General features: G+C 49.0%; 1 protein-coding gene across 1 annotated transcript in view; it reads left to right on the forward strand.

Annotated features, from left to right (window-relative positions):
• Window positions 1–26,657, forward strand: part of LOC137432783 (carbohydrate sulfotransferase 9) — a 34,774-nt gene extending 8,117 nt beyond the window's left edge. The window contains exons 2-3 of the mRNA XM_068124987.2: window positions 10,624–10,744; window positions 25,885–26,657. Coding sequence (XP_067981088.1) covers window positions 10,624–10,744; window positions 25,885–26,641 — 878 coding nt within the window. The 3' untranslated portion in view covers window positions 26,642–26,657. The remainder of the gene's footprint in view (window positions 1–10,623; window positions 10,745–25,884) is intronic.

The raw sequence follows: 26,657 nt of genomic DNA on the forward strand, positions 1-26,657 counted from the left end.
TCATTTATAAGGGAATTTACTACTAAATTTACATGTGAAGGTTCTAAAAACCGTAACACAGCACCCTCATTCCTCACGGGACGACCCGGCCCGAAAACTTTACTTAATGTGACACTCAGGTGTGGTAACCCTCTACTATTAACTTCTCCCCTGAGTGCGACATTTTAAAAAGAGTTAAATATGTCCCGCCTGCTATGTTGCACCCTACCTAACAGATTTACACCCACAGAATAACCGAATTGTGGAATTATTTTCAAACTACACATTTACGGTGGGGAGCATTAATTACAAGACACTATTTGTATTTACATGGCAAACCCAGGACCTGTCATTTCTTTGGGAAACAAAAGAACCCTGCGGGAGGGAGGAAAAGCATGCACTGCACCGATACACCACCTTTACATGCCCGGGGATGCAGAATTGATATTGCAATGCATCCCCGATCATGCAAGCACCAAAACACCAATAAGCACCATCAAGCACCATCCAGTGCTACATTGCACACACACAATGAAAACAAACTTATGGTCTTGTTCTTCTTGCTGCTCCCTCTGCTGGCCGACGTTTCTTCCAGATGTTCTCTCTTTTCTTGCTCTTGTTGTTCTTGCTTGCTGCCTATTTGCACATAATAAAAAGGCACAAAACACGTCCATTTTTATTTATGGCCCACAAGGGCCAACCATGGGTGGTCCACCTGTAGGGCAAAAGGGGCCACCTCACCGTGGTCCGCAAGCAAACTTTCCTGGGCCATCGTGGCCGGTCCCAGCAGAGGGGCCAGGCCCCAACACGTGGGGTCCATCAGTGGTGCTCGGCCACAGTACCGTGGTCCATATGGGTGTGGTGCTTAGCCACAAACGTGTGGTCCATAAGGTGGTGCATCGATCCAGGCAGCTGGCAGCGGCAGCTCGGGCACACAGATGCGGCTCCCGCACGCTCTCCCTCAATGCCCAGAGAGCATGGTCCATAGGTGGGGAGGAAGACAAAGCAGAGTCAGCGATGGGTAAGGGCGCAAGGGTACACATCAACCCAAGGCAATGCAGAGGTGAGGTGCACCTGGAGAGCGAGCGGAGAAAGCTCGTCCCTAACGTACGTCACCCCCCCCCCCCCCGCCCCCTGTCACCTACTCTACCTTCGCCCCTTACCCCGTATTTACACAACAATTTACAAATTCGTCACTATCGTCTCGTCTTCCCCATATCTCCCCTAATCCAAATTCATCCACAATCCCTCAAACCAAATTTGCCATCCCCCAATTCATCATCAATCCCTCTTAAGGAGGAAGAGATGGAACAACCAGCACAATGTCTCACCCACGTCATGATGTGTCTTACACTCCAAAACATTTGCAACAAAATTAAACAAAACCATGGTGTGGAGTTCCGTTACCACCTCAGGTGAGTGGCTGTAGATGGTGCGAGGAGATTTCAATCCTAACTATCCTCTAAATGACTTTAACGTTCTTTACACTACCCAGGGTCTTTCCCTGCAAAACCATTGGCCGCCTTACACTATGCGGTTCTAAAAACCGAACTCCCATTGACCAAACTGTGGTGCTCATCAATTTGGGGTCTCACTCCCCCTATTCAACTCCCTGTGCCTTTGCACAATTTCGGGGCTAAGTCGTGTGGCTCCCCTAGCAGGCCTACTCACCTGCACACCTCCACCACTGCAGTTGCCTCCGAGCTTACCTGCTCCTTACCCTAACCTATCTACCTGGGGAAGGCCCTCTGGCGCTCTCCCCACTCAGTGCCCCCTCTGGCACTGGGCTACCCGGGTCCATCCTCCGGATCCTCGGGCCCCATTCACAACTCTACCGGCTCCCAGAGCCCACCTGTGGCCTCACCTGGCTGACATCCTCACAGTGGCGGAGTGCCCATTTAACCATACACACTAACAGGCCACATGTCCAGCCATTTCCACATCACTAATGCACCCATCCAAACACCATTCTACCACACGCACCACAGATGCCAATATCCAACCACCATTTACCTATAGCCTCTACCTACTCTTAAACTACCCTTCCCAGGTATTCGTGATGGGGGTCCATCCTCCCTATTCACTCCCTTCGCACCAACCACCCCACTCCACGTTTTCCACCATACTCACTCCACACCATTCATTCCATACTCCATTTACTCCAGACCAGTTATTCCATTCAACCATTCTCCATACACCTGTTCACTTGCACACCTGTTCACTTGCACACCTGTTCCGTCACACCTGGTGCTCCTGCACCCTCCTTCCTCCAGGACCATTCGCTCAATACAACTCACAATCACCTCACACTTTTCACAATACGCTGCTCAATACACTTTCAATTCTCCAAACCATTGCCTCAGGCACTCAGATTTTCCCACGCTCACACACACATCTTTCCCGAGCATTGCCTCTCAATTCCTCATTTCAACATGCTCACCAGCAAAAACTTCCATACGCAATGCCTCATTCAAAAAAACAACAACACAAACACACTGCATCATCTGAACTACCTGGTGCCCTTCTAACTTAGTGCATCCCCAGTCATCCCTTACACTATTGCACATACCACGTCATTAACAACCATCTAACCTCTCTACGTCCCCGCTACCTGTACAATGTCACTACTTAACTCTACAGTTACCTATGGTCATCTCTAGGTCCCTATACATTTATCCTAACCCGCCCTCGGCGAGCTTCCCCATAACTAATGCTCATGTGCCCGGGTGGATGTGAGGGATGGCAGAGTTGCCATCTACATCGTTGCCATCATCATTCCTCCACATCGGGCATCTCCCCTTATCAATTTTGCCCATCCAATTTTCTGCCAATCAAATTTGCCAATCATTGCTGCCAATCATTTTTATCCATCAAATTTGCCAATCATTACTGCCAATCATCTTCGCCAATCAAATTTACCAATCCAATTTGCCAATCAAATTCCCTATCCCTACCAAGTGTCCATTAACTTGAGCCTCGGGGCGTTGTTACATTTTCAAAGCTCGGCTTCGCAAAGCCGAGCGATGAATGCGGGTGGTTTGTCTACCGTAGGTTGGGTCCATCCGGCATTTACGATTCTGGGGAGGCGGCATGCTCGGGCCGAGATTCCGCGGCGCAGAGCCTTGCGGTCTCCGGCCCGACGACCGAAGCTCGCCTGGTCGGAACCCTGTCCCCGCCAGGGGGCGAAGGTCCGACCCGGCCCCCCTCCCCCGGAAACGTGCCGATCGCCGCTCTGACGCGGCACTGGCCATTCAGTGCGGGGCCCGGCCCGAATCGCGCACGACGCCCCGAACAGGAGCGACGTGCTTACGGTCCCGGCAGTTCCTCGCAGCAAACAAAGCGCACCGCGCACCGAGTGCTCGCGGCGGCTAAATGTCAGCCCAAGCGCTGCCCCGGTCCACGTCGATGCTTTCTCTGCATGCTCATACCACTCATTCCATCTTCCACTCACCCATCTCGTCGTCTCAGCGCCTCTCGTGCATCCCATGCATTCTACTCGCGCACCCATTCCACCATTCGCACACTCTGTCATCACACACCCGCTGTTCGCACACTCCCTTACACACCTCTCTGCGGCACACCTTCCTTTCACGCACTCCTTGCGTGCACTCACCCCCGTTACGTACTCCGTAACACTCATGGGTGTGCGCTCTCTCGCACCCCCATCCAGCGCACACCTACCCATGGGTGTGCAGTCCGTCGTCGCACACCCAATCACGCGCTCCACCACCAACTCCCTCTCCGGGTCACTCTCACCCTCGCACGTACACTCCGTATCGCTCTCACTCTCTGTGTCGCATTCACTCTCACCTCCACACTCTGTGACACACTCACTCTTCGACGCACACTTTTTTCTTACACGCGCACCATTCTTTCTCACACCACGCACCACGGACCTCCCACAAACGCCCGGGTGCCATGTCGACCCCAATCGCGCGACAAACCCTCTCGCGCCAAACACTTTTCCGAAAAACCTTTTCGCACCATTCACAGCCCGTTTCCCCTTCAGGGTTCTTCTTCTTCGCTCCACACGCACCTGCAAATCTTTATAAGGATTATGCAATACGACATCATGATGTGAGCACAGACTTTGCACATTATCCATCACTTTCTCCGATTCCATTCCTAACGAATCCCGATTCCTCACCAGCAAAAGTGAGGTGCGAGGAGATTTCCGCGCACCGAGTGCCCAAGCCCAAGTGCACAGGCCCTTCCCGGGTATCTCGGGAAGCCTTACCTGGAACACCAATGAGGGGTCGTTGACACGTCACCGGCAGGCGACCAATGGTGGGTTGTAAAACCTCCCCGAATGAAAGATGGAAAGAGGAATGAAACCTTCCTTGAGGGATGCAGAGCTGAATGACCGCACGTGACCAACCTCGGCCAATGGGAGGCCGTGGAACCTTCTAGAAGGACATTCCACCCGATAAAGGTCCCTCTTTATCGGGGGGACCGAGTTGTCAAGCTGACACTTGGCCTCGTGATGCAACGTAGAGTGAACTCATGTGAACGATTGAGATCGTTCTCTCAATACCAGTCGACCACCCAGGTCCTTCCCGCCCGATCAGCGGTCCAATTATTAATGCAAATTAATAAAGCCAATTGACATTGACGGACCTCTGCCGTCTCTTCAATCCCAATTTCAACTATAACCAAATTGTTAACTTCTTTCTCTTCGACGACCACTGGCTTCTACCTCAGCGGTCGCGGCTTCCCCATACCCCGGGTCGCGATTTCTACCCCCGTCCAGTTACCTGCGCCTTGCTCCGACTCGCTCAACCTGCACTCATCGAGTCGCGTTACCTCATTGCGTACCCTTGGGACCTTCCCGCCCGATCAGCGGTCCATCTCAATGTCCTTCCCCAATGCTTCCATGTTACCCCTGGATTCCTCCCTTTTTGACTCTGCCCTCAATTTTTCCGTATCCTTCCTCAATCCCCCAAATTTGGTTTCCCAATCATTTCTCAATTCATTTCCCAATTGCTCCCTCCCCGATTTTATGGCTACCAGTACTTGCGCCAAAAAGCTCTGCAAGTCCACAACCCCTACTTGTGCAGCGGGCGTGGCCCTCGTCGCCACGTGCGAGGCGCCACCATCCTGTGCGCCTGAAATCCCCTCTGCCGCATTCGTATTGCTTTCCTCCTCTCTCTCTCTCCCAACTCCTCCCTGGGGTCCTGGGTTACCTCCAAACCCTCTTCTTCTACCCCCACCGGCATCCGACCGCCTTGATCATCCATGGCACGATTTAATTTAGATCTTACTACAATTTCGGCCGCTCATAATTTCGAGTGCGTTAAGTGCACTTCGGGTCCAATCCCACTCCCAGACACCAATTGTTACGGCCAATAGCACAATTGGTGTCCAAAATTTGGGCTAAATAAATTTAGTCCCAGGTTCCAGATCCCAACTCCTGACTACCAATTGTTACGGATCCGGGGGACGGCACTCCCGTTAGCAAGGGGGAGTTAATCCCCTTGTCCTGTTAAGCTGGCCGTCTGACCGGTCCTGGTACTTGTAACGCTCTTTTGTGGGGTGGGATTGATCAGGGTTATTGGTCCAGGTATTATCCCGAATACCTTTATCAATCCCTCCACAAAACAGGGAGACAAGTACCGCTCGAATCCCGGACGAGATGGAGTTTGCCGGGCGGTTTAGCAATCCGGAATCCGAGCCGTTAGCAATAGACTAACCCGATTCATAAGCGGTTCTGCCGAAATCGTGCCACAGATATTCAATAGGGAAAACACGAAGATGATCGGATGAGAAAGAAACCAAAGTAAGAGGAGGAACAGGTATTTATTAACTATTTACACAAAACCAAAGAAACCAAAGGAGAAACGAAAGCAATATACAGAAGAAGAAGAAGAAGAAGACACAGCGCAAGTCCTTAAACAGTCTTACTTATACCCACAGGACAATACAGACAGACTCACATGAATAGGGAATTGCAGGCAGGAATGGCTGGAGGAGATGGTTCAGGTATGGCGTCGAGGTAGCTCGTTCTCCAGTCCCCAGTTCGCACCACGAAGCAGATGAACCAGACGGCAGGAGCTCTCCGCGTGTCGTTTGGCGTGTGCGGGACTCTCACAGGGCAACGGTAGGCCGGTTTTGGCGGTTACCCTCGCGGCTCAGCCGCGTACGTAATAAGCGAACTGTTCCAATAACCGCGAACAATGCGCTCTTCAGTCGCTCAATGCGTTCTCTCAATACCATTCGCTCGCGATGTGTGACCCCCTTCTCATCTCAAGTGAACTCGCCGATCGCCTCTCCTCACTCATCTGCATAAGCAGTCCCTCGCAGTCCCTTTTATTGGCCTTGGCCGTATCAAGCCGCCCGGCTCCGCTGACACGCCTACCGGTGGGCTCACCTCGGCGATGGTTGGTTGGTAAGGGCTCTCTGACTCCACCTTTGATGATGAGGTGGTGCCACGCCCATGATCCGGCGGCTCCTCCCCCCTTCTTCTCCGATCTTGGCCTCGTGTGCAATGGAGTTTTGGCGTTGTAATGCCAACGAAACAGTCCAATGCAACGGCGAAAACAGCCCAATGCAACGGCGACGAACACCAACTTACTGGCACTTTGAAGAGACGATTGGGGCATTGAAAGGGACCTATCTTATTTGATTGATGCAACGTAGAGTGAACTATTGGAAACACAGCCTTACCTGGAACACATAATAATGGCATAACTATAGAGAGGTCCTAAAGTGTCCTACGTGTTGTACATGGACTAACTAAGGTGCAATCTTTAATTAACAGCCAATTAAGGGGACATGTACACAGGGGTCATTTATAAGGGAATTTACTACTAAATTTACATGTGCAGGTTATAAAAACCGTAACAATATATATGTACATATACCCATAAAACTGGAACTATGCTTCTCCATATCCACATGGTTGGCTGGTGGGACCTCCTATCACAACACAAAGAAACAATTTGTTGTTGTTGTGTCTGTTTCTTTGTGTTGTGATATTCCCACCAGTCAACAATGTGGATATGGAGAAGCATGGTTCCAGTTAAACCATTGTGAGTGCTTACACTATTGACAGTTGCTGCATTGTTACTCATGTGATTAAAGCTTACAGTTCATGCAAAATCAGTCATGTCCTTTTAACAGGTCAAATTTCCCTTTCATACCCCATAATGGTGTTAAACACCTCCGTGTCAGTACCCTCCCCAAACCCCCACCACTCCCCATTTGCTCCCCCTCGTCCCGCACATTCTCAGCTTCCACCTCGTCCTGCCCCTCTTTGTTGCCTCCCGCCCCGCTCCTCCCTCTCCGGCTTCGCACCTGCCCCACACCCTCCTGGCTTCCCTCCCCACCACGCACCCTCTCCTTACTCTTTTCCACATTCTTACATCCTCTCAGCAGCTCCTCCTCCCCGTCACTTACTGTGTGGACCTAAAATATCCGAGGCATCCACTCCAACCTGAAAGATCTCTCAATCTAGGCTGTAAGATATAATATGATTGTTTATAAACCGGACATCATCTGTTTAATTAACAGAATCCTTCCTCCCACAGGACGTCCCTGACTCCTTTGTGTCTCTGCCTAGCTATTGTGTTCTCCGGTTTGATCGACAACATGAACCCCGTCCTGGCAGCGGAGTTGCACTTTACATCAATAACTCCATTTTCTCACACTCCGTGTACTGCTCTTACACTTCCCAAGCCCCAGCAGTAACTCTGGCTGCAACTTCCCCTCCGCTTCCACCTCATATTTGTCTGTGTGGTATACCATTCTCCGAACAGTGATGACCCCATCTCTCTTAGACAACATGGACCAACTTTTAACCACTCATCCCAACTCTCTCTCCCTCATATGCGGTGAATTGAATTATCACCATGGTAAATTGGCTGGGTGTTGGTACCCCTCTCACCAGCCATGACACTTCTACAAAGGACATCTGTGACTCCATGGGACTAACTCAATCCGTGAATTTTCCCACCCAGATTTCTGTCAATGGCAAATTTCCTTTCTGGATTTGGTGATTACCAACTTCCCCCGCAAATGTATTTTGCTCTTCGTCTGCCCCAATTGGTTCATCTGATTGTGTGCTTGTGAAGGTCGACATCTCTCTGGCCTTTCTCGGAGAACAGCCACCGGCGAGTCTGGTAGTTCAATCAGGCAAACTGGCAGCGACTACAACAAACAGCCATAACACTTCAGGACTGTTTTCTTATATCAACCACCGCTGATATTAACTCAGCCTGGGAATTCTCGAACCCTGGATTAAAGGGACCTGTTCTCTCTCATGCACAGATTCATCCCATCTTGTCTTCAGTTGTCTTACCAATCCTTATTTAGGGTATTACGAGTGATATTTCAGAACGCTCAATTGTATCATGACGAGGACTCACTCCTTCTGTGTTATTTTCACACTTGCTCAGGCAATTTTGCTTTAGATTTGACTACAAAAAAAATCCAGAGGAATTCCCATGTTTTATTGCCCTTCCCCCTCACCCCCCACTGGAAAACAAAATGCCATGTTGAGGTGTTCCATTTCCAATCACCTTGCTATAGCTTGCCAAGCCACCCGTTCCTTAACCGCTGTGTTGGAGTGCTTCATTGAGTGCTTAAGCCACTTAACGAGCGCTCTACAAGCTGATTGGTAATGGAACACACCCCAGCACTTGCAATCCTGTCTAGTTAAACATCAGGGAAAACGTATTTTAATCGATTCATTACGTGACCATGCTTTTTTCCCCTTGAGATAGAGCATTCCCTTTGCACTGTTTATCCCCATTCACAAGCTGATATATGTTGTCGAGAAGTGAGACCCCACCCTCGGTCGCATCTCGAAAGATTGTGAACCATGATCGATGATCTCTCATCTCTCGTAACCTCCGGGCCCAATGCAATTGCATGGGGTGAGGCAGTTGCCTTAAAACAACCTCCTCCTGGAAGGCAAGTCCAACTGAAGGCAACCTCAAGTCATTCCACAAAGCCCACATGGTGCGTCCCCTCTCAGTTGAACCAGAAAACATCTGTCTAACCTCAGGCATAAACTTTCAAACATGTCTCCCTGCTCTAAAACCTGGTGGTGCCTTGTCAAGTCGGCCTGTGGAGTATCTTTGCATTCCATCCATTCCCTCTCTTCAAATGGCACTTCCAATGGCTCGTGAGAAGGCCAAATGCCTCAATTCTGTGTTTGCTTCCAAATTTTGTGTCCCTAACCCCCCCCTCTCTCTCTCTCTCTCTCTCTCTCTCTCTCTCTCTCTCTGCACCCACCACACTCAGTCATACCCAACTGCTCCTGGACCCTGTGGATTTTGCACCTGAGATTTTGGGACAGGATTTTGCACCTGAGAAAGTGGCGAAGTTTCTTGCAACCCTCAACTGATTCGGCAACCAGACTGGACAGCATCAGCTCACGTGTCCTAAAATCCTGCTCTGCTACACTTGCACTTCCTCTCTCTGCCCTTTCACCCTGTCATTTGCCCTCGGTCATCTTCCATCTGCTGGGGAATCAGCCAACGTCACTGCATTACATTAAAAAGGTGCAAAAATGGATCCCCTTGACTACAGACCAATTAGCTTATTCCAATCACATTAAGGCCATGGAATCCATCATCACAATTGACAAAAGAAATCATTCTTTTTCTCCAACAACCTCATCTAAGATCATCAATTCAGAATGAGACCTGGTCACTCTACCCTGGACATGCTGCTTCTACTCTCCCAATAATGGATGGAGGCCTTCAATGTCAGACATGAGATCAGTGCTGTCTCTCTTGACATACCGGTATCTCGAGCTTTCGATACAGTCTGGCATCCTGCCTTGTTCTCTAAGCTCTCTGCCTATGGAATCCAAGGACAAATCCACTTTTGGATTACTGACTTCCTCCAATCTCATAGCCAAAGTGTAGCCCTCAATGGAACCCTTTCATCTCCTGTTCATGTCAAGGCTGGAGTGCCCCAAGGCAGTGTTCTGGGCCCCCATCTTATTCGGAATTTTCATCAATGATCTCTCCGACTCTTTGGAAAATCCTCTTTATCTCTTTGCTGTTGACTCCACCCTCTGCCGGGACATCCCTCATCCTCATCGTGACATTGCTGACATGTCGGTCTGTTTGTCTTCTTCCGCCTCCTTTCTGGTCTTGCATCATGTGCTCTCTCAGTACTTTGTCTCCCACAGCAGGATTCACACTGCCCACCAGTATCCCCCCTCCTGATGAAACTGCCAAAATCTAGAACCACTGCTCACCTCCACTCATTTGTTCCTCTTTTTCCTGCCTGTGGAACCAACTTCCACATTCTCTTCAATCTCACTCTTCCCTCCAGGCCTTCAAGACAGCTATTCGCCATCATCTCAAATCATCCCCCATCCAAAGCTATGATGTTCTCTGTTGCTTCTGTATCCATCTTGTCCAACCCTTGCATTCTCTCCTACCCCTCAGCCCATGTTTATCGGTCTCCGTATATTTTCTCCCTCCTTCCTGCTGTTGGCATTTCCCCCTTCTCCTTCTGCTGTTCCTTTTGTTATGTTGCATCCTGATCCGTTCCGTGTTCTACCTTTCCCGAGCATTGATTCTGTATACAAAAAAAAACACTTATTTCCGTTCCTCCCATTCACATTCCTTAAGATTTTGAAAGTGCTGTGAAACTCAAACTGATTTTTGAAAACGATTTTAATTTCAGAACACTTGGAATACATATTGAGGAAAGTGCCATTAATCCTGAACAGGGACATGAAGAAGGAGCAACAGAGACGCAAAGCCATTGTCCATGCACATTGCAGGAATACAGAAAGAGGGCACAGGTACATAACAAGGTGTACTTTAACAGAACGTACCATTGATTGGGTTGTTTAACTTTATGAAGTTTACTTTTGGGATCTGAATGATGCTGATAAACCTGTATCTGGGTAAAACTGTCATTAGTTTGTGTTTAAGGAATTGGCCACAGCGCCTTCATGGGAGAGACATGATTGGAATTGAATTTAATGATCAAGTGGCCCATGAAATGGTGACTGTTTTTCTCTCCATAGCTGGTTGATAAGCAGTGTTCGTTGCCAACACAAATTGTATTGTATAGCAAGAGATCTTGTTGAAAACTTGTTTATTTTTGTACGTGTTGCCGGTATAACAAGCTGTGACCTTACTGGTCACGTATTTATTAAAGGGACAGTTCGTTTGTCACATTACTGTATCATGCTACGCTTCAAACCGACTTTTCACCATACTTGATGACAAGAATTAGGACAATGGCTTCAAACCGACTTTTCACCATATTTGATGAGTAGAGTTAGGACAATGGCACACAACGTTTTTCCAGGATGGTGCAACTCCCGATACTTCGAAAACTGGCCCTGCCTTTATCTCTATGATTATTGTGTCATTTCTCTTAAGTTTACGGACGGGCACCCATGTGGAATTGCCAGTCAGGTTCTTGTATCGCCGGCTTAAATGCATGAGAAAATCCATGAGATTACATTCTTTGGAGACATACTCAAACTTCTCAAACTCTCATGGAGCTGACGTTGAAAGTTGTGGAATCGTGCAACTCGATGGACAATGACTTGTGCAGCAGAGTTGTAAACAATTGCCTCCTTTTATTGGAGCGACTTAAGAAATAAAATGGTGATCACATTGAAAATGTTGTTCACGACCTTACATTTCCAAAGAAGTGTTCATGATGGAAAGAATATGTTGTTGCATCAGACACAGTAAAAACGTTCAATCACAACAACTGGAAATGCATCGGAATTTTGCAGATGGCCCGGTGTGTGGGACCGAACCATGTCAAACAAAGTATAATACTGAAATATATTTAATCCGTGCTGTTAACCAAATTTGCAAAACATAATTTTCAAATAAAATTTTTTTTTTTTTTTTATCCAGAGGTCAAGGCTTTTTAGCAAAAGCGAAACGTCCGAGGACAGCAGGTTGACAGACTAGCAGAAGGTAAGAAGCTGACAAAAATGGCACAAAAATAGTGTTTGACAACATACATACAATAACGAGAACGGCACTCAGTGGAGCACATACCTCCGTGAGGTTGAACAGGTTATGTTTTGTATCCCATTGAAAGGCTGGATCTGGATTTGGAACTGAACCAAAATCTAATCGGCTTGTTCTTGTCACCTTACCAACTCGTCCACCTAGTTTAGGCATAAATCGTCCATAACTTTTTTAACATCATGTTATATATCACTTTTCACCCGATCTCTCAATGGTGAAAAATCACTTTTAAAATTAAATAATTCTCATATCCGAATCCATATTCAAATCTTCACCAAAACCAAACCGATAGTCCTTGTCACGCACCCAACCTCTCCACCGAGTTTCATCCAAATCCGTCCACAACTTTTTTGAGATATCCCGGTAAGTATCGTTTTTGGCCCTATCTCCCAATGGTGAAGAATTACTTTAAAAATTAAATAATTCTCATATCCGAATCCATATTCAGATCTTCACCAAAACCAAATCGATTAGTCCTTGTCAGACACCCAACCTGTCCACCGAGTTTCATCCAAATCCGTCTTCAACGTTTTGAGAAATCTTGCTATGTATCATTTTTGGCCCAATCTCCCAATGGTGAAGAATCACTTTAAAAATTCTAGTAGCCGGATCCGAATCCGGATCTTCACCAAAATCTAATCATTTCGTCAGTGTCACATAGACTACCTCTCTGCCAAATTTGAATCCGTCCACAACTTTTTGAGATATCTTGTTCATAAACGGACAGACAAACAAAAAGACGTCATGCGGAGCACGATACTTGCAAAATCCGCTCCCCCCCCCCAACCCCAAGAAAAAAATTCCATTCACACAGCAAATTGTGCATTTAATCAAGATTAAAATTTACGATCTTGATCAAAGCTCAGGTCAACAGGATGAAAAGTGACGTTTTCTCAGATGAAAAATGATGATTATAGAAGTTTGACCTTGAGTTGACCTTTGACCTTTTGACCTCAAAAATAGTTGGTTTTCCTATTTAGTGACACAATGTGCAAATGCCATTCAATTTCCAAGTCAATCGGATGAAAATTGATGGTTTGTTCAGATGAAAATTGATGATTTTGGAAGTTTGACCTTCAGTTGACCTTTGACCTCAAATAGTTGGTTTCCCAATTAACTGAGACAATACACAAATGCTGTTCTAATTTCAAGTCAATAGGATGCAAATTGATGGGTTTTCAGATGAAAATTTATGATTTTGGAAGTTTTACCTCGAGTTGACCTTTGACCTTTTGACCTCAAAAATAGTTGGTTTCCCAATTCAGTGAGGCAATATGCAAATGCTGTTCAACTTTCAAGTCAATCGGATGAAAATTGACAGTTTTTCAGATGAAAACTGATGATCTTGGAAGTTTGACCATGAGTTTACCTTTGACCGTTTGACCTCAAAATAGTATGTTTCCCAATTTATTGACTCTATATGCAAAGGCTGTTCAATTTTCAAGTCAATCCGTTGAGAATTGATGGCGTTTTAGATGAAAATTGATGATTTTTTAAAGTTGACCTTGAGTTGACCTTTGACCTTTTGACCTCAAATAGTATGTTGCCCAATTTATTGACTCGATATGCAAATGCTGTTCAATTTTCAAGTCCATTGGTTGAGAATTGATGGCTTTTTAGATGAAAATTGATGATTTTTAAAATTTGACCTTAGGTTGACCTTTGACCTTTTGACCTCAAAAATAGTTCACTTCCCAATTTAGTGACGATATACAAATGCTATTCAATTTTCAAGTCAATCGGATTTAAAATGGCGATTTTAGAAATTTGACCTCCAGATGACCTTTGACCTTTGACCTCAAAGTCAATAGGCTTCTCAATTGGGACGACTTATACAACTTGGTGAAGTTTCGTAACGATCGGTTTAGAATTGTGACCTGTAGGCCGGTGACAAACAGACAGAACCACAAACGGAACCGAACAATATACTTGAAAAATCTTCGATTTTGCAAGTAACAAACAGACAAGGGTGAAAACGTAACCTCCATCCACCTTCGGTGGCAGAGGTAATGAGAATAGTGAGTGAGGGTCACAGGACAAACCGTGACGTGATGATGGGCAACAGTCTTGAAAGACTAAAGGGAAGAGAAGGCGACAGACACAGGCAGTCTGTTTATCAGGTGAATGAAAGGTGGGATGAAGGAATGAGGAAGGTTTAACAGGTGTGGCTTCCTGGATGAATGTGATGTTGGGATCCAGGGAGGAGCTGGAGATGGAATGAAAGGAGAGAGGGCAGGTGGAGTGAGGCCATAATTGAGGCGATGAAAAAACGGAGCCCACCCACCAGGCCTTGAGGGGAGGAAGCAGACCCTGCGCCTTGGCCTTCTCCCGAGAATTGCCGATTATGTGAAAAGCCTTGAACTCAACTGACTACAAAGAAGCAAGATGGGAAGCAAAGAACAGCAGCCTAAAGTAGGGAGTCACATTACAAGGTACTTTGCATGAAAGCCTTGTACACCATCCTGAGCTGTGCAAAGCTCAGAAGGTACTTGCCTCTGTGGAGAACTGGCCCACCTTCGAGATAGGTTTGGAGATAAGGTCTGTCCAAGACAGGTCCTGTAGGCTGCTAATGAGGACCAAAACTCCAAGGACTGCCAGGCATTGGACACAGAAATAAACTGGGGGATTCAACGACTGATTCTTACAGATAGACAACTGTGAGAGCAGATGACTTGTCTGTAAAGAAAGACATGGTTCGGCTAGTTGACAAGACACTTTTCCCAGATCCGTAGGACATAATGCCATGGAAACCCACCTATGGGATGTGATGTTTTGTTCTGCACAAGGTGGAGTCATCAGCAAAATCTTCGAGGGTTACTCAGGAAAGGAAAGACGTCAATGATGTACACCAAGAATGCGGCCCAAAAACATTGCCCAAATGTGAGAAAATTATGAGTCCCAAACAAAAGAACATAAGACCGAATACAATCCAGAATTACCTGTTATAACCAGAAACTCGAAACGTTGCTTCCGCCCATACAGCATTATCATGCATGTAGAACTATGCTGCCAAACAAGAGTTTGATTGGTGTTCAAAGCCTGACTCCCATGCAGCCCCGGATGCATTAATATTTTCGATATCTATGTTTATTACTCCCGCCAGGGAGTAATGCATTTGATCGTGTCCTTCCGTGTGTTTGTGCGTTCGTTTATTTGTGAACAACATATCTGGAAAAGTTCTGAACGGATTTGGATGAAAGTTGGTGGTGTGGCGGACACGAAAGCCCACTGGTGTGGTGACATCATTCCGCGCACCAAGTGGGCGGCGGCCACGCCCAAGGGGTAGGCGTGGCCTCAGGATATACACTGGGCGCGCAGCCCGGAGCGCGCCAGTGCTACAGTGACCTCTTGTCAATAAAGACACTTTTGTTTAACCGCGTTGGCCGCTTCCTCCTTGGTAGCAAGTCGCGCGCGTAGCATCGCGCTTCATTGGTGACTCCGACGTTTTGGTCAGCCGTCACTGACCACCCGAACCCGCCACAGCCATGGCAACCAACGCGGTAGCGATAAAGCTCCCCGAGTTCTGCGAAGCTCAGGCGGAGATCTGGTTCCTGCAGGCCGAAGCCCAGTTCAGGCTTCGACGCATCACGGCGGACGAGACACGCTACTGCCACGTGGTCGCCTCCCTCGGGGCCGGCGCGGCCGCCCGCGTCGTGTCGGTCCTGAGGAACCCACCGGCCCACGACAGGTACGGGGCGATCAAGCGGCTCCTCCTAGCCACGTTCGGCCTCACGGTGGACGCACGGGCCGATCGCCTCTTGGACCTCCCCGCGCTCGGTGACACGCGACCGTCGGTCCGAATGGACCATATGCTGTCGCTCATGGGCGACGAAACCCCGAACGCTCTATTCCGGGCGTTGTTTCGACGCCAGCTGCCGGCACGAGTCCGCCTCGCGTTGGCCGGTTCCGCGACAACGGAACCCCGTGCGTTCGCGGCCTAGGCCGACAAGTACTACGCGGCTTTGGACACGCGGGCGAGTTTCGGTGCGGCCGTAGCGGCTCCCGAGCCCGAACCTCCTGCGGGTGCCACCCCTGCTCCGAGGGGCGCCTCGTGGCGGCCACCACGCCCCGCCCACCACCACCGCGGAAACCGTGGCCTCCGGCTTCGCCGCAAACCTGGTGCCATTTCCACGCTAGGTTCGGCCATGAGGCTCGGCAATGTTGCCCGCCGTGCTCATTCGGCAGGTCGGGAAATGCCTGGGCCGGCCCACGGTAGTGGCACTGAGCGCCGGCCGATTAAACAGCCTCCTATACATAACGGACACCTTATCCGGGCGCCGTTACCTGTGCGACACGGGAGCGCAGGTGAGTGTCGTTCCCGCCGGTACGTCCGACAAGCAGTCCACGGGCCGGGGCCCCGCGCTGCTTGCTGCCAACGGTACGCCCATTCGCATGTACGGAAAACACTGCCTTTCTCTGCGGTTCGAAGGGCAGGTTTTCCAATGGTCGTTCGTCACTGCCGACGTGCCTATGGCACTGCTCGGCGCGGACTTCCTCTGTGCCAATGGCCTGTTGGTCGACGTCAAGCACAGAAGGCTTGTCCAGGCTGAGACGTTCAGCTCGCTCGCGTGCGCGCTGCCTGCCTCGTTGAGCAGCTCACTGAGCGGCTCATCGAGCGGCTCGCCGAGCGGCTTGCTGAGCGGCTCGGTTCCGGCCAGGTTAATCTGCACGCTTCCGGCAGCGGACGAATTCACCCGCCTCCTCGCGGGTTTCCCGGCCCTCATGACGCCCACCTTCTCGGCGGGGACCGTCAAGCACAGGGTGGAACATCACATCCCCACCGCCGGGCCACCGGTCTATGCCCGGGCACGCCGCCTCGAGCCGACGAAGCTCGCCGTAGCTAAAGCGGAGTTTGCTACGCTGGAGCGGCTTGGCATCGTGCGGCGCTCCGAGAGCGCTTGGGCGTCACCGCTCCACATCGTGCCCAAGCCCGGCGGGGGATGGCGACCGTGCGGGGACTACCGCCGTCTCAACGACGCCACCACCCCCGACCGCTACCCCGTCCCCCATATTCAGGACTTTTCCGCCGGCTTGGCGAATATGTCCTTCTTCTCGAAGGTGGACCTCATACGCGGTTACCACCAGGTACCCGTCAGGCCGTAGGACATCCCAAAGACGGCTGTCATCACGCCGTTCGGTCTTTTCGAATTTCTTCGGATGCCCTTCGGTTTGAAGAATACGGCTCAGGCGTTCCAGCGCCTCATGGACAGCGTCTTGTTCGACTTGGATTTTGTGTACGTATACCTGGACGACATCCTCGTCGCAAGCGTGTCCCACGAAGAGCACCTTCACCATCTCCGCACGCTCTTCGAACGTCTGGGCCAGCACGGCCTGATCGTGAACCCCGCCAAGTGCCGGTTCAGTGTCGCCGAAATCGACTTTTTGGGGCACCGCGTCACCAGGCACGGGGCCGTTCCCCTACCGGCCAAGGTGGGGGCGGCGAAAGGGTTTCCGCGCCCCCGCACAATCAGGAGGCTCCAGGAGTTCCTGGGCATGGTAAACTTTTACCACCGTTTCCTGCCCCGCATCGCCCAGCTCCTGCGCCCCTTGCACGAGGCCCTCCGGGGGAAGCCGGGCAAAGGTGACGTCACCTGGACCGAGCAGATGGACGCGGCGTTCTTGGGCGCGAAGCTCGCCTTGGCTAACGCCACCATGCTCGCGCACCCGACGCCCGATGCACCGATCGCCCTCACCACCGACGCCTCGGACTACGCGGTGGGCGCGGTGCATGAGCAATGGGTGCGTGGAGCTTGGCAACCGCTGGCATTCTTCAGCCGGCAGCTTCGCCCGCCCGAACGCCGGTACAGTACCTTAGACCGCGAGTTTCTCGGGCTCCACCTGGCGGTCAGGCACTTCCGCCATCTGCTCGAGGGCCGTACGTTCACGGCCTTCGTCGACCACAAGCCACTGGTGTTCGCGATGGGCAAGGTCGCCGAGCCGTGGTCGGCCCGGCAGCAGCGTCACCTCTCGGCCGTGTCCGAATACACGACGGACATCCGGCACGTCGCGGGGAAGGACAACCCGGTGGCGGATTGCCTTTCCCGGTCCGTCGCCCACGCGGTCCACCTCGGCATCGACTATGCCCGGATGGCGGCGGACCAGGCTGCCGACCCCGATGTCCAGGCCTTGCGGACCGCCGTTACGGGCCTCCGCGTCACCGAGGTGCCGTTCAACGGCACGGGCACGGCCCTCTGGTGCGACGTCTCCCTCGGGCGGCCTCGCCCCATCGTGCCCGCGGGCTGGCAGCGCCGGATTTTCGACTCCATCCACGGCCTGTCCCACCCGGGCACGAGGGCCTCCCAGAGGTTGATCGCCAACAAGTTTGTCTGGCATGGCCTCCGGAAGGCCGTCCGCGGCTGGGCCAGGACGTGCCTTGTGTGTGGTAGCGCGCGAAGGTGCACAGACACACCCAGGCCCCATTGGCCCCGTTTGCGGTGCCGGAACGTCAGTTTGACCACGTTCACGTGGACCTGGTGGGACCTCTGCCCCCCTCGCGGGGTTTCACCCACGTCCTGACCATGATGGACCGCACCACCCGGTGGCCGGAGGCCGTGCCTTTGGCGTCAACGACGGCGGCGGACGTCGCGCAGGCATTCATCGCCACCTGGGTCGCCCGGTTCGGCGCCCCCTTGGACATCCCGTCCGACCGCGGCCCCCAGTTCACCTCAGAGCTCTGGGGGGCGGTCGCGCGGGGGCTCGGGGTCCAGCTGCACCGCACCACGGCCTACCACCCCCAGGCTAACGGCCTGTGCGAGCGGTTCCACCGCTCGTTGAAGGCCGCGCTCCGGGCCACCCTCCGCGACGGCGGCTGGGTCGACAGGCTCCCCTGGGTCCTGCTGGGCCTCCGGACGGCGCCCAAGGAGGACCTGCGCGCATCCCCGGCGAAGTTGGTCTTTGGAAAACCGCTGCGGGTGCCGGGCGAGTTCCTCCCCGACCCCACAGCACCTTGGTCCGCGGCGCAGGAGCGCTCCGCGCTGCAGGAGACCGCCCGGAGGTTCGCCCCGGTGCCGACGGCGCACCACGGGCACCCACCCACGCACGTCGCCCCGGAGCTTCGCACCGCGGAGTATGTCTTCGTCCGGCACGACGCCCACCGGACACCACTGCGGCCCCCGTATGACGGGCCTTTCCGCGTGCTGGAGACCGGGGTGAAATTCTTCACCTTGGACATCGGCGGTACTCACGACCGCGTCTCGGTGGATCGACTCAAGCCGGCCCACCTCGACGTGGACCACCCACCGCCGGTGGCTCGGCCCCCGCGTCGGGGCCGCCCCCCGGCGGGCGGAACCCCGGCACCGCCCAGCACCGCCGGCACGCTGCCCCCCGGTCCGGCACCCATCCCGGGTACAGCCGGGGGCATCCCAGCTGGCATCCCTGCACCCCGGACGCCGCCGATCGCCAGGGGGCGCTTCGGCCGGGTCATTCATCTGCCCCGCAAACTGGCCCTCCAGGTGCGCGGGAATTCTGGGGGGGCGCGTGTGGCGGACACGAAAGCCCACTGGCGTGGTGACATCATTCCGCGCACCAAGTGGGCGGCGGCCACGCCCGAGGGGTAGGCGTGGCCTCAGGATATACACTGGGCGTGCAGCCCGGGGCGCGCCAGTGCTACAGTGACCTCTTGTCAATAAAGACACTTTTGTTTAACCGCGTTGTCCGCTTCCTCCTTGGTAGCAAGTCGCACGCGTCGCACCGCGCTTCAGTGGGATGATTGCCCTTGGGATAAGGAAGAATTGATTAGTTTTTGGTGAAGCTCAGCATTTTATTCCGGATCCAGGAATTTTTTGAAGGATTTTTTTTACCATTGGAAGATAGGGCTCTTTTTTTAACATTATCTTCTATATATTCTGTATTTAACATTGTGGTATGAAAATAGTTTTCATATTTGTTGTAAATGTAGTTTAAACTCGTGGTTATGCGTTAGAGCGGTGTATTTTTTTTTAGCAGCATCGTCTTCAATGTCCTTTTTTTTTCTAATAAAGACATATTCTGTCATTTTAAAACCACCAAAGTGTGTATTAGGTTTCCCCGTTTCATAAAATGTATCGTTTGATATGTATAATGCTTTAAAACTGTTTTTTTTAACATTATCTTCTATATACTCTATATTTAACATTGTGGTATGAAAATCGTTTTCATATTTGTTGTAAATGTAGTTTAAACTCGTGGTTAAGCGTTAGAGCAGTGTATTTTTTAGCAGCGTCGTCTTCAATGTTCATTTTTTGTTTTTTCTAATAAAGACATATTCTGTCATTTTAAAACCACCAAAGTGTGTATTTGGGTTTCCCGTTTCATAAAATGTATCGTTTGATACGTATAATGCTTTAAAACTGTTTTTTTTTTTTACATTATCTTCTATATATTCTATATTTAACATTGTGGTATGAAAATAGTTTTCATATTTGTTGTAAATGTAGTTTAAACTCGTGGTTATGCGTTAGAGCAGTATATTTTGTTAGCAGCATCATCTTCAATGTTCATTTTTTGTTTTTTCTAATAAAGACATATTCTGTCCTTTTAAAACCACCAAAGTGTGTATTGGGTTTCCCGTTTCATAAAATGTATCGTTTGATACGTATAATGCTTTAAAACTGTTTTTTTTACATTTTTTGTTTGTTTGTTTTTTGTTTTTTGTATACTGAATCGAGGCTCGTGAAAGAGCTGACATTTACTTCACAAACAAATCAACCAGACAAACAAAATATATAAAAAGAGGGAGCGGAAGACAAGAGAATGGGAAGCACACAAACACTTGAGAGCACACAACATTTGAGAGCAGGGAGATGTGTGGGAGGGAGAGGGCTCGGGGGGAGGAGGCGTGGGAAGGGGTGAGGGGGTGGAGGGTGGGAGAAGTATAAAACACAAGGACACCAAGGACTTCCAGGTCAGAAGTTGGTATTTCAAAAAGTGGAATTGGGGTGAAATTATCGGGGATAGAAAAGATCAAGGTTTTGGATGGGGGAAGATAAGAGATGGTGGTGAACAGCTGTTTTAAAGACCTGGAGGGTGGAGTGGGATTGAAGAGAGTGAGGGAGTTTGTTCCAGAGGTGGGAGAAAAGAGGAATGAAGGAGCGAAGGTGAGCAGAGAGTCTTGATTTTGGCAGTTTAACCATAAGAGGGTTGCAGGCAGATCTTGTGCGACCTGTAGGAATATTTGCGGGACAGAGCCCAGAGAGAGCTGGGGGAGCAAGGCCAGAGAGGAGTCGGTAGAAGACGGAAAGACCACCAACCTGCCTGCGGTGAGTGAGTGAAAGGCCCTTGGATTTAGCTTCATCGCGGGAGATTCCAATGATTCTGAATGCTTTGCTTTCAACAGCGTGAAGACGAGCTAGGTGTGAGGCAGGAGCACCAGCCCAGAGGGGAGAGCAGTATTCCATTGAGCTGCGGATGAAAGCCTTGTACGTGGTGAGGAGCTCAGGTGTGCCAAGGAAGGACTTCGCACGACGGAGGATGCCCAGTCGGCGACTGGCTTTGGAGGCCAGATTTGAAATGTGGTTTTCCCAGGAAAGATCATGGCAGATAGTGAGACCCAAAAGTTTGAGTGACAGAACTTCTTGGAGAGGATTATTCAGAAAGTAGATGGGAGGGTTGTCCAGTCGGTCTTTTCGGAGAGATATTGTAAGAGTGTGAGATTTGTCAGGATTGAAAGACATGTTCCACTTGTTTGCCCAGTCTGTGATTTTGTCCAGGTCTGCAGAGAGTGAGGAGGCTGCAGACTGTCGATCTGAGGGATGAAGAATGGAGCGACAGAGAGTAGAGTCATCAGCAAAGAGATAGAGAGGATTTTCAAGAGAGTCAGGGAGATCATTGATGAAGACCAGAAAAAGCACAGGGCCCAGAACACTGCCTTGGGGAACTCCAGCCTGAACAGGAAGAGGAGATGAGAGAAACCCATTCAGCGCCACACGTTGACTACGACTAGAGAGGAAGTCCGCCAGCCATGCGTGGAGATTTCCATGGATACCAACAGAGGAGAGTTTGGTGGGCGGGGCGGGGTGCCAGACCGTATCGAAGGCACGTGATATGTCAAGGGAGACAGCTCGAATTTCCTGTTTGGCATTGAGGACCTCCATCCATTGCTGAGAAAGCAGAAGCAGCATGTCCAGAGTAGAGTGACCAGGTCTGAAACCAAATTGATGATCAGAGATCAAGCCATTGGAGAAGAGGAAAGATTTCATATCTGAAGCAATGATGGATTCCATGACTTTACTGATAATTGAGAGAAGGCTGATTGGTCTGTAGTTGCTAGGATCTGTTTTCGCACCTTTTTTGTGCAAAGCAGTGATGTTGGCAGATTTCCAAGCAGATGGCAGATGACCTTGAGCAAAAGAGAGTGTGAAGAGAACAGAGAGAGGGAGTGAAAGAGCGGAAGAACAAGATTTTAGGACCCGTGGGCTGATGCCGTCAGGTCCAGTTGCAGAATCAGAGTCGAGGGTTGACAGAAACTTTTCCACCTTGTCAGGAGGAAAGGACACAGAGTCCAGGAGCAGCTGGGTACGACTGGGTACGGTGGGTACAGAGAGGGATGGGTTTGGGACACAAGATTTAGAGGCAAACACAGAGTTGAGGCATTCAGCTTTTTCACGCGCGGAGTCAGCCGTGTGGCCGTTTGAGGTGAGGGAGGGGATGGAGGGGGAACAAACATCGGAAACAGATTTGACCAGACGCCACCAGGATTTGGACGAGGGAGACAGATAAGAGAGTTCTGTCCTGAGAACGGATAGATATTGTTTCCTGGCTCTCCTGAGGGTGGACACACACTTGTTTCGGGCTTTGTGAAAGGAAATGAGATTTCCTTCCGTTGGATTTGCTTTCCATTATCTTCTATATATTCGATATACAGTGAAACCTTGACTTACGAGTGCACCAACTTACGAGTTTTCCGAGATACGAGCCGTCGCTCGGGCGGTTTTTTGCTTTGAGATGCGAGCTGAGATCTGAGTTACGAGCTTACGCCACCCGCCACCAGGTGGGTTCCGGACTTCCGGTCACGTGGTTATCTTGCCGTGCAAGCATCTCTGCCGTATATCGCTGCTGCTTTGTTTTCGCATTTTGGTTATTTTGGAAAATTTCTTAGTTTTAACCATGGGTCCTAAGAAATTGAGTGCCAAGGGCAGTGCTGAGAAGAAGAAGAGGATGATGTGCTTGGATATAAAACACGCAATCGTCGAAAAACATGAGCGAGGTGTGCGTGTTGTCGACTTGGCGAGGCAGTACGATCGTACTACTTCTACGATATGTCCGATTTTGAAGCAGAAGGAGTCGATAAAGGCTATAACGCCAGCCAAGGGCGTTACGATTATTTCAAAGCTCCGGACCTCTATCCATGAAGAGATGGAGAAGTTGTTGTTTGTGCGGTTGACGGAGAAACAGCTCGCAGGAGATACCGTGACCGAGAGCATCATGTGTGAGAAGGCCCGAGACATTTACGGGGATTTGGTGCAGCAGACGGCGGGAACATCAACGGACAAGGCATCGGAAGAGTCATTCAAAGCCAGTCGGGGATGGTTTGATAATTTTAAGAAGAGGACCGGCATTCACTCCGTCGTCAGGCATGGTGAGGCAGCAAGCTCGGATGTGAAGGCAGCTGAAGATTTTATTATAACTTTTGCCGAACTGATAGAAGCCGAACGATACAACCCCCAGCAAATCTTCAACTGTGACGAGACAGGGCTCTTCTGGAAAAAGATGCCGAGGAGGACGTATATAACGGCAGAGGAGAAGAGCATGCCAGGCCACAACTTGTTCAGAGTGCCGGCGATAGCTCGCCTTCTCTTTGTGGAAAACACGGTGAGATCCTTAACATCCAACAACTAATGGGACGCAAACGGGGCGCCCAGTTTAGCGGTACACACATTGATGAATCACCCTGCCTGTGATTCACCCATGACAGGTTATAGCTGGGTCGGGATTCAAACCCAGGCTGGACCGTTTAGAGTCAAGTGTGCGTACCTCCAGTCCAGGCCATCCTGCCAACTTGTTTGCTGCATACAGGTGAAATATAAAGCGCGAGATATTTTTATATATACTGTATATTTAAAAAAAAATTGGTGTGGTTTTTGGGGGGCTGGAACGGATTAATAGCATTTCAATGCATTTTAATGGGGAAATTTAATTTGAGAAACGAGCAAATTGAGTTACGAGCTTGGTCACAGAACGAATTAAACTCGTAAGTCAAGGTTTCACTGTATATAGAATTATCTATATATATAGAATTATTATATATATATATAGAATTATATATATATATAGAATTATATATATAGATATTATCTTCTATATATTCTATATTTAACATTGTGGTATGAAAATAGTTTTCATATTTGTTGTAAATGTAGTTTAAACTCGTGGTTATGCGTTAGAGCAGTGTATTTTTTAGCAGCGTCGTCTTCAATGTTCGTTTTTAGTTTTTTCTAATAAAGACATATTCTGTCATTTTTAAACCAACAAAGTGTGTATTGGGTTTCCCGTTTCATAAAATGTATCGTTTGACACGTATAATGCTTTAAAACTGTTTTTTTTTATTTTACATTATCTTCTATATATTCTATATTTAACATTGTGGTATGAAAATAGTTTTCATATTTGTTGTAAATGTAGTTTAAACTCGTGGTTATGCGTTAGAGCAGTGTATTTTTTAGCAGCGTCGTCTTCAATGTTCATTTTTAGTTTTTTCTAATAAAGACATATTCTGTCATTTTAAAACCACCAAAGTGTGTATTGGGTTTCCCGTTTCATAAAATGTATCGTTTGACACGTATAATGCTTTAAAACTGTTTTTTTTTATTTTACATTATCTTCTATATATTCTATATTTAACATTGTGGTATGAAAATAGTTTTCATATTTGTTGTAAATGTAGTTTAAACTCGTGGTTATGCGTTAGAGCAGTGTATTTTTTAGCAGCGTCGTCTTCAATGTTCATTTTTAGTTTTTTCTAATAAAGACATATTCTGTCATTTTAAAACCACCAAAGTGTGTATTAAGTTTCTCCGTTTCATAAAATGTATCGTTTGATACATGTAATGCTTTAAATACTGTTTTTGGTTTTTTTTTAACCTTAGAAGAGATATAAACATTTACCTCAGCGAATGTCAATCGCGGTGTCAGTATTTGATGAACTTATAAAGACTTAGGTGACTTATAAGTGTGACAAGCATGTGCACGGGATTCTTCCCAGAAGAATGAGTGGTCGCATTAGCTTGTACGACTTAAAATGAGCGAGTTTTGTTTTGACGTTTGGGCCAGTTTTACATGTTGTATCCCTAAGGAATGAAGCGAACTTTTTTGTTGGCTTACAATTTTATTTGAAGTCAGACATGCCTCAAAATACACTCACTTATATAGAATTGAACGATGAATCCGAAAATGTAAGTGAAATTGCCTTATTTTTAAAAAACTTTATCTTCTATATATTCTATATTGTGGCGGACACGAAAGCTCACTGGCGTGGTGACATCATTCCGCGCACCAAGTGGGCGGCGGCCACGCCCGAGAGAGAGGCGTGGCCTCAAGATATACACGGGGCGCGCAGCCCGGAGCAGCTCAGTGCTGCAGTTTGAGTACTTTCAATAAAGACTCTTTTATGAACCGCGTTGTCCGCTTGCTCCTTGCGTAAGCATTAGCGCGCGCAGCATCGCGCTTCAATATATATATATATATAGTATATATATATATATATATATATATATATAATATATATATATATATATATATATATGTGCAGTGTCTGTCTTGTGTTGTCTTGTCTTGTGTTGTCCCTGAACTACTCCCTCAAACTTTTGTGAAATCGTACTATTCCAACTTGACCAACGGCGGGAGTATGCGCTCCACTGAGTGGCGTTCTAGTTTCATGATGTGAGTGTCCTGTTCCTCTGCTTATGTCTGGACTGGTATTGTACAAACATGCAAATTGTTTTATCATTGCCTTGTTTCATTGCAGGGCTATTGATACATCGAACCGCAAATGGCTGAGCAGGGTGTTTGTGGAGGACCGTTTCCGACTGCTTTACTGCGAGGTTCCAAAGGTGGGGTGCACCAACTGGCGCCGTGTGCTTCTTGTGCTGGCTGGCCATGTAAACGGTCCCCCCAACTCCATCAAACATGTTGCAGCTCATGGAATCAAGGAATTGCGTCCTCTGTCCTCCTATAGCAACAAGGAAATCCACTTGCGGCTGAACATGTACACCAAGTTTCTGTTTGTCCGTGAACCTTTCAATCGTCTTGTCTCGGCATACCGGGACAAGTTTGAAGCAAACAACACTCTGTACGAGAAACTTATTGGCCGTTGGATTATAAAGGACTTTCGAGAAAATCCGAGCAAGGATGCACTCGCCACGGGTAAGGGTGTGACCTTTACAGAGTTTGTCAGATTCATCACTTATTACACAAACCACATGGATCGCCATTGGTTTCCAATGTACAAACTATGCTTCCCCTGTGACATCCATTATGACTTTATCGGCAAGTTTGAAAGCATCAATATCGAGGCACCATGGTTTCTGCATAACGTTGGAACTCCTGACGCAGTCGACTACCCAAAAAGGAAGGACACGGCTTTCCCCAGGACTAACACCGACATGACTGATTATTACATAAAACAGCTGAGCTATGAAGATCGTAATGCATTGTTTGAACTGGCGAGACAGGACTATGAACTTTTTGACTACCCGAAGCCAAAACTGACATATTTGCAATAAAAAAAAGGTGAGCTCA

Source organism: Myxine glutinosa, chromosome 1 (genome assembly GCF_964187855.1).
Source record: "Myxine glutinosa chromosome 1, kmMyxGlut1.1, whole genome shotgun sequence".
NCBI lineage: Eukaryota > Metazoa > Chordata > Myxini > Myxiniformes > Myxinidae > Myxine > Myxine glutinosa.